General features: G+C 49.2%; 1 protein-coding gene across 1 annotated transcript in view; it reads left to right on the top strand.

The window, feature by feature from the left end:
• The first annotated feature begins 6,331 nt into the window (after positions 1–6,331).
• The window catches only part of LOC123112710 (GTPase-activating protein gyp1), a 4,219-nt gene continuing 1,778 nt past the window's right edge, over positions 6,332–8,772 (top strand). Inside the window, exons 1-7 of the mRNA XM_044533779.1 lie at positions 6,332–6,687; positions 6,775–6,935; positions 7,227–7,359; positions 7,438–7,621; positions 8,146–8,216; positions 8,309–8,446; positions 8,533–8,624. Coding sequence (XP_044389714.1) covers positions 6,853–6,935; positions 7,227–7,359; positions 7,438–7,621; positions 8,146–8,216; positions 8,309–8,446; positions 8,533–8,624 — 701 coding nt within the window. The 5' untranslated portion in view covers positions 6,332–6,687; positions 6,775–6,852. The remainder of the gene's footprint in view (positions 6,688–6,774; positions 6,936–7,226; positions 7,360–7,437; positions 7,622–8,145; positions 8,217–8,308; positions 8,447–8,532; positions 8,625–8,772) is intronic.

The raw sequence follows: 8,772 nt of genomic DNA, 5'->3' as shown, positions 1-8,772 counted from the left end.
GTTGACACGGATCGAGACTGGGATTTGTCACTCCGTATGACGGAGAGGTATCTCTGGGCCCACTCGGTAATGCATCATCATATTGAGCTCAATGTGACCAAGGTGTTGGACACGGGATCATGCATTACGGTACGAGTAAAGTGACTTGCCGGTAACGAGACTGAACAAGGTATTGGGATACCGACGATCGAGTCTCGGGCAAGTAACGTACCGATTGACAAAGGGAATTGCATACAGGGTTTGATCGAATCCTCGACATAGTGGTTCATCCGATGACAACATCGAGGAGCATGTGGGAGCCATCATGGGTATCCAGATCCCGCTGATGGTTATTGACTGAGAGCGTCTCGGTCATGTCTGCATGTCTCCCGAACCCGTAGGGTCTACACACTTAAGGTTCAGTTACGCTAGGGTTATAGGGATATGTATATGCAGTAACCCGAATGTTGTTCGGAGTCCCGGATGAGATCCCGGATGTCACGAGGAGTTCCGGAATGGTCCGGAGGTAAAGATTTATATATGGGAAGTCCTGTTTCGGGCATCGGGACAAGTTTCGGGGTTATCGGTATTGTACCGGGACCACCGGAAGGGTCCCGGGGGTCCACCGGATGGGGCCACCTGTCCCGGGGGGCCACATGGGCTGTAGGGGGTGCGCCTTGGCCATCATGGGCCAAGGGCACCAGCCCCTATAGGCCCATGCGCCTAGGGTTTCCCCCTAGGAGGAGTCCTAGTGGTGGAAGGCACCCCTAGGTGCCTTGGGGGGAGGGAAACCTCCCCTAGGCCGCTGCCCCCCCTAGTAGATCTCATCTACTAGGGCCGGCGCCCCCCCTGGCACCCCTATATATAGTGGGGGAGAGGAGGGACTTCATACACCAGCCCCTGGCGCCTCCACCTCCCCCCGTTACGTCTCTCCCTCGTAGTCTCGGCGAAGCCCTGCTGCTGTGACGCCCTGCATCCACCACCACGCCGTCGTGCTGCTGGATCTTCATCAACCTCTCCTTCCCCCTTGCTGGATCAAGAAGGAGGAGACGTCTCCCGTCCCGTACGTGTGTTGAACGCGGAGGTGCCGTCCGTTCGGCGCTGGTCATCGGTGATTTGGATCACGTCGAGTACGACTACATCATCACCTTGCAAGCTTCCGCACGCGATCTACAAGTGGTATGTAGATGCAAACTCTCTCCCTAGACTCGTTGCTTAGATGAACTCATAGATGGATCTTGGTGAAACCGTAGGAAAAATTTTAATTTTCTGCAACGTTCCCCAACAAAAAGAGCACATACTCTATGACTCGTCAAGACGCTTGTTTACAAGCGTGATGTCGGCATCCACCACATCAATTTGTCGCCCCAGTTCAGTGAATTCAGCGGTCCGGTCTATCGCCGGACCCTTATCCACCTGCACATGAGTGCAGTGCGATCATTACCTGGGAGTATGATCCTCCGTTTGCCGCCTATGGCTGGCAACCAGAGTCTCAGGGGCTACTATCTATACGGAGCACACCTAGCGCGTGCGGAACAACCGAAAAATTACGTGCGTACCTCAAAGCCTTTGAGCAGGCTTGTAAAAACTTCATTCAACCCACTCGTGGCGGATGAAATCTTCTCCAACACCGTACCCATCAACATACGGTGATCCTCTAAGAGAGCAGCTCGCTCCAGAAGACCCGTCAGTGTGTCCTGCCGGGTGCCGGACTGTCCCGGACCCTTCCTATTGCCCTCAACGGGAGCCGAACACGCCGGGCTCGGGGTGGCCGAAGTATTAGCTTCCGGCCTCGGCGGATCTGGACTCCTCCATGACGACACCTCAGGGTCGCCCGCCCCATGGGGCGGAGAGGCAGGTGGGGTTTCACTCTCCATCATCTCCAGAAGAAGATCCCCCGAAGACGAACTCTGTTGAGACGAGCTACTAGCCGGACTGCAAAAGATAGATCCTGGTTATTGTTCTCAGAGGAAAAAGCAATAGATTTTTATGTACGATTAACTTACAGCTCGGTGGAGGACTGGCCCGTTTGCGAGCATGGTGCGGTGAGGATGCCCTTCGGGGCAGGGCCCCCTGGTGAAGCTTTCTTCCCTTGTTTAGGCACCTCTGTTTCCAAGTCTTTGGAGGCGGCCCTTTTCTTCCCGCGGGGGGGAGGAAACCTTGGATTCACCTCCCCAATTATCCTCCTTCGTGGAGACAGTAATTCCCCCGGTTTGGATGTGCAATGTGTGAAGCTCGGCTTCTCTATTCTTCTCTTCCCCTTTCCCCGAGGGCACTTGGCTTAGCGCTTGTCTAAGCATCCTGGCTATTGCAGGACTAGGCAAGCCTTCGGGAAGTGGGGCCGGACACCTGATCCTCTCCGCCTTGTTGAGCCAATCCTGGCCGCAGACGGTTTTCAGAATAGGGACATTCACATTTGTGCCCCTAACTCGAACCCACTACTCAAATTTACCCATGACTTTTTGATGTGCTCAAATTTGCCCCTAAAAAGCATTTTAAGTCACAGGAATGCCCTTCTATCTAGTCAAAGTTGTTTGACCAAAACTTTGAAAATTCATAACAAATTCATATGAACTTAGAAGAATGCAAAATAACATATCAAAATGCTCATAAAAACAACACCTATATGCACATGTCATTTACGTTCATGACAAAAGCACTCTTTAAAGCTTTTTAGGGTTTATAACATTAAAAAACAATTTAGGGTGAATGAAAATAAATGCACATGTAGGTGAGGAACGTAAATGACATGCGTGTATAGGTGATGTTTGTATGAACATTTGGATATCTTATTTGCATTTTTCTGACTTCGTATGAATTTGTTATGAATTTTCAAAGTTTTGGTCAAACAACTTTGACCAGATGGAAGGGCATTCCTGCGACTTAAAATGCTTTTTAGGGGCAAATTTGAGCACATAAAAAATTTAGGGGTAAATCTGAGAGTGGGCGCAAATTAGGGGCATAAATGTAAATGTCCCTTCAGAATAATGTTGATAAATATAAACAAAGTGTTCGGTTACAGGGTTACTTACTTGGGTATCTAGGCGGTTGCAGCTCAGGCCCGCATCCTCGGTGGTGTCCGGACACTTTACCCGTGATCCGAAGAATAACTTATACATCCCTTCGAGCGTCATGCCGAAGAAGTGTTGAATGGTTTGCAGACCCTACGGATTGAATTCCCACATCCGGAGAGGTCGACATTTGCATGGCAGGGCCCGTCGAACTAGAATTACCTAAATGATTCTGACAAGACTGATATCCCTCTCAAGAAGCTCCCGAATGCAGCTCTGCAATGTCGGCACGTCATTAGCAGTCCCCCAGTCCAGTCCCACGTTGGCCCACGACGCCAGTTGAGGCGGAGGGCCCGAGCGAAAGGCGGGGGCAGCCACCCACTTTGTGCCTCGGGGAGCTGTGACATAGAACCACCTCCGCTGCCACAGATCGGACACCTCCGGGAAGGAACCCTCTGGCCATGGGGCGTCGGCGTTTCTGCTTATTGCAGCGCCTCCGCACTCTGCGTGTCGCCCATCGATCACCTTCGGCTTCACATTGAAGGTCTTGAGCCATAAGCCGAAGTGTGGGGTGCTGTGGAGGAAGGCTTCACACACGCCTATAAACAACGAGATGTGAAGGACGAAATCCGGAGCTAGATCGTGAAAACCTAGCCCATAATAGAACATGAGCCCTCTCATGAAGGGATCTAGGGTAAAACCTAAGCCTCGGAGAAAGTGAGAAACGAATACAACACTCTCGTTGGGTTCGGGAGTAGGGATGACCTGCCCTGAAGTAGGAAGCCTGTGCTTGACATCGGCGGTCAGATATCTGGCCTCCCTAAGCTTCGCAATGTCCTCCTTTGTGACAGAGGAGGCCATCCACCGACCTTGAAGGTCGGATCCGGACATGATTGGAGATCCGAAGTGCCTAAGCTTGAGCTTCGGGTGTTGGAACTCGAGATGCGAAAAGGCGCAAGCATGGTAAGAAGGGGATAGGCCTCGACCCCTCTATAAAGGGGGTGAATATCGAGCGTCATCAGCGTAACCGTTTTGGACTTGCCTAAAAACACAGAGTCATGCCAACGGGCGTGGTTGGGTTACCCGCACCCGTATTGATGAGAATCCCGCGATAAGGGGACACGATCTCTGTTTCGACAAAGTGTGCCTATAAAACCGCCTTGCAGTGCGTGTCGTGGCAGGCTGAGAAGAACGGTTCATATAAACCAGGCCGCGGCATGGGAACGCACTGTGGAAAATTGTGAGCAGATTAGATTTATAAAGTATTGTGCTCTCTACGGTGGTGTGTGGAAATTATTTTGCAGAGCCGGACACGGTCCTTGTGTTCAAAATCTTCCACGAAGTATCCGGAGATGGAACCCACCTTGCAATGCCAAAGACAATCCGCGGGCCGGACTCATCGTCATTGAAGCCTGGTTCAGGGGCTACTGAGGGATTCCTGGATTAGGGGGTATCCGGACAGCCGGACTGTTGGACTATGAAGATACAAGATTGAAGACTTCGTCCCGTGTCCGGATGGGACTCTCCTTTGCGTGGAAGGCAAGCTTGGTGATTCGGATGTTAGATCTCCTTCTTTGTAACCGACTCTGTGTAACCATAGCCCCCTCCGGTGTCTATATAAACCGGAGGATTTAGTCCGTAGGATAACAACAATCATAATCATAGGCTAGCTTCTAGGGTTTAGCCTCTACGATCTCGTGGTAGATCAACTCTTGTAATACTCATATCATCAAGATCAATCAAGCAGAAAGTAGGGTTTTACCTCCATCGAGAGGGCCCGAACCTGGGTAAACATCATGTCCCCAGTCTCCTGTTACCATTAGCCTAAGACGCACAGTTCGGGACCCCCTACCCGAGATCCGCCGATTTTAACACCAACACCCGTCCTTGATGGCCCTGACAAGCCCTTCGTGAAGCCCTTCAACAAGCCATTTGACCCCGTCCATGATAGGAAGAGGAAGAAAGGAGGCCTGACGGAGGAGGAGATCAATGTCTTTTGCAGCATGACTGAGGCGGTGAAGGAGGTAGCAGCAGCCATCAGGGAGTGCAAGCCCCTCGACGTCCACCCTGACATATATGACGCTGTCATGACCCAGGGTGGTTTCAGCGACGAGACTCTCATGGCAGCTCTCAGCCACCTGCTTGACAACAAGGCCCAGGGTGTTGGGTTCGTTGCCATGGCAGACACTCACATGGTGTTGTGGCTCAGGAGCTGGCTGGGCAAGCACTACTACTAGAGTAGTGATGTCTGTGAGCGTGCATGATCCCCGACGGCGACGGCGGTAGCAACGACGACGACGACGATGACGATGACGATGACGACATACATTTTTTGTAGCTAGGGCTGAAAAATAATTGATGGTCTGTATATTTTGGTGATGTGGTATATACTAACCCCTCACGCTGATGGTGAACTTGCGGTGGTAGGGCGACACCCTCTTTTGGATGTGGTGGTAGGTTAACACCAAGGGAGTGCTAGGTTGAACTTGCTATGTCGTATGATCATGCATGCTTTACTTCTTCTCTTCTGCTTCATTGTTGTTTGTGTGCTACTTTGCTTGCTACCTGTATGCTCCATTGATTTGCTATTTCAACTCTTGCTCTTGTGCATTGCTAGGGCAAGTGGTATGCCGTGTTCATCGGTAAGGCTACAGGGGTTTATAGTTCATGGGAAGAAGCCAGTGCACAAGTGGCATCGTATAGCAACAACAACCATAGAGGATAGGCAGGCAGCAGAACAAGCTTACTTCGACTGGGTGCGAAAGCACGAAGGCAACAGTGTTGACAGTGGCAAAATTGGAGGTGTCAAAGTGAAAGGTGCTAAAGTGGATCGTCAGTTTGGGCTGAAGCTGAAGAACTTCATCATCTTCGCCCAGTTCATCGTCATTGTTGTGCTGTGGCGTTGGTGTGCTAGGTGTGATCATTGCGGGTAAGCTCATCAACTAGGGTACAAGATAAGCACAATATGTACACCATATACAACCAAACGTCATGTTCATCTGGCGCTTGAGCCAGTACAGACAACCAAACAAAGTGCACTTGTGTATTACCTAATGCAGGAACACTAGATGCAGTCAACCAAACAACTTACGGATGACGTATTAGGGACTATTTTTGCTTAATCAGACTGGATTGAAAAGTGTATGCGATGCAAGAACGGTTCACAACGGCAACCAAATACGCCCTATGTTTTTTCGCCACAAATCCCTTTGTTACCGAGACCTCCGATACGCTACAGTGACACAGCACCACGGCAGAACGCCGCCCGTCCATTAGGCCAGGTGTCGTCCATCCAGCCGTTCGTGCGGGCGTGCCACCTCACCCGTCGTCGTCTCCCACCTCTCGTCTCCTCGCCCAGCGATCCCCACTCCCACCTCTCTCCTCAGATCCCCATTCCCGTCCAAGAAAAAAAAAACTTATACTGCGCCGCCTCCTCCCCGGCCGCCTCCCCGCGCCGCCGCTGCGCTATCCGCGTGACCTCCTCTACCCGTCTCCCCGCCCGGCTGATTTCGGCGATCCGCATTGCGGGTAGGGTTGGGTTGGAGTGGCCGGCCGATCCGCGGCCCCGAAGCTCCGTCGCACGGTTCTTTGGGCTCGCGTCCGCGAGCGCTGGAACCCGCCGGCGACCTGCTGCCCCGGACTTCCTGCTGCGCTGCCGCACCGGGCACGCGGCGATCGCCACTGGTTGCGCTTCGAGGTACGTGGCCCTAAGCTGCTTGGTGACTGGACGCTCCGGCACATGTAGATGTGGATACTTCGGGGAATGAGAAGCGAGTGCATGCAGGGCCGAATCGGGGGCTAGGCCGTAAGATCCGGCGAAGAGCAACTCCTGATCGGCTGCTCTCCACCGCCACTCCCGGCGATGAGCAGCGGCGGTGGCGGCGGCGGAGGAAGCCCCAACAACTCGGAATGGCGCTTCAACCAGACACTCCGCAACGTGCAAGGGTCAGTCCCTGAATGGGTGCAGTTAATATTACACGCCTCACAAAGGAGTATCATGATTTAACAGTTAGGAATATAGAGTTTGATATGGAATGTATCAGTATTTCAGCCTTTTGGAGTACATTTTTAGTTTAAACATCGTTGGCTTCTGTCCACTTACATAGTGTTCCTGTCTAAATTTTACTCCATGATCACAGTTAGAGATACCACTTACTATTGCTAGTATTGCAAAGTCTGTCTGCTTGTAACCTTACAGAAAGAGCTTGTTGCTATTTTTACCCAATTCTTTGTCAGAATGCTCAAAGGACGAAGCTTTCCTGGGAAGGTTATGCTAACCCGAAGATCTGAGCCTATTTCACCTCCTGAATACTCCCCACGCTCTGAGAATGATCGCTATGAATATGAACAAAATGGAGGCTCACAGGAGGTAGGGTGTCATTTCTCAGCATTGCTTTGCGACATATGAACGGTCCAGATTATAACTGATGATACTCTACCTGTTCAGGTAGAAGGGCAAGCATCTGGAAATACGACTGACAACATCAGTTCTAAGAAACCAATTTCACCATCGACAAGTAGCGTCAATTCATTACCAGATGCCCAAGGTTTAGTTTCCGGGGCTAGAGCAACAGATTCCGCAAGGATTACCAAATTCACAAATGAACTCTCTAGGCCAGCTGTTATATTAGGTATGCTCACTTTCTACATAGGATTGATTCAATGAGTTATTATGTATGCAGGAATTTGAATTTTCAAATCAGCATTGAAGTTATTTTTTGGTTTGGAAATTTATTATTTATATCTAGCTTCTATTTGATCATTTTGATTGCAATCCAAATGGAAAAGAATGCAAATTTTACCTAGAGTGACAATCTAAATGTGGTGAGTTGTTTCCAGTGACAGCTATTTTTCTCATTTGTGGTGATGTTCTTAGTTTTAAAATTTAACCATGGAAAATTGGTTGTAACAATACTGAGCCAGTAATAAATTTGAATTTTATACTTACTGAACTTGTGGCATTATTTTTTATAGAGAAAATCAGTTTATTTAATCCTGTACTGGTTAAAGGGCACCATATATTTCTAGTTTAGGTTTTATTCTGATTGGATTTTACGATAGTTGTATACTTATGCAATACTATTGTTTTGCTGTTTAATTTTCATAGCTTGTCCAGAATTCAGTTGTCATCCACTGTTCTTACTTGATTATGTAGATAAATTGCGCGAATTATCTTGGAGTGGCGTGCCACCTTATATGCGACCTAACATATGGAGGCTTCTTTTGGTGAGTAGACATATAACATGTTTATTGTGAGATAATGTGACTTCTTTTTAGCGTGGTGTTTCAGTATTGAATTTAATATCAGTTGGCTACAGGGATATGCACCACCCAATGCGGATAGAAGAGAAGGTGTTTTAACGAGAAAAAGACTTGAGTATGTAGAATGTGTTTCTCAATACTATGATATTCCGGATACTGAACGCTCAGATGAAGAGATTACCATGCTTCGCCAGGTAACGTTCAGGCCTGAATTCGCATCACCAGGTCTTCCCCATTTTTCATAGAATACATCAATATTTACTCACCCACTGTCTTGTAGATTGCTGTTGATTGCCCAAGAACTGTGCCGGATGTTACATTTTTCCAGGATCCTCAGATTCAGAAATCTTTGGAGCGCATCTTATATACCTGGTGAGGCACTGCAGTTGGTTGATTGACTTGATTCATCAATAAATATACACGTAATTTTTTTTTAAACTTGCATTCTGATTGGTTCTGCTGGAAGTACTAGCTTTTGTTTACCTCAATAGTTAGGCATTGCACTGCTTGATGCATTCTG

The sequence above is a fragment of the Triticum aestivum genome, chromosome 5B (assembly GCF_018294505.1).
Source record: "Triticum aestivum cultivar Chinese Spring chromosome 5B, IWGSC CS RefSeq v2.1, whole genome shotgun sequence".
Lineage (NCBI taxonomy): Eukaryota > Viridiplantae > Streptophyta > Magnoliopsida > Poales > Poaceae > Triticum > Triticum aestivum.
The sequence above is the reverse complement of the archived record's forward strand: the minus strand, read 5'-3'. Positions and strand labels throughout refer to the sequence as shown.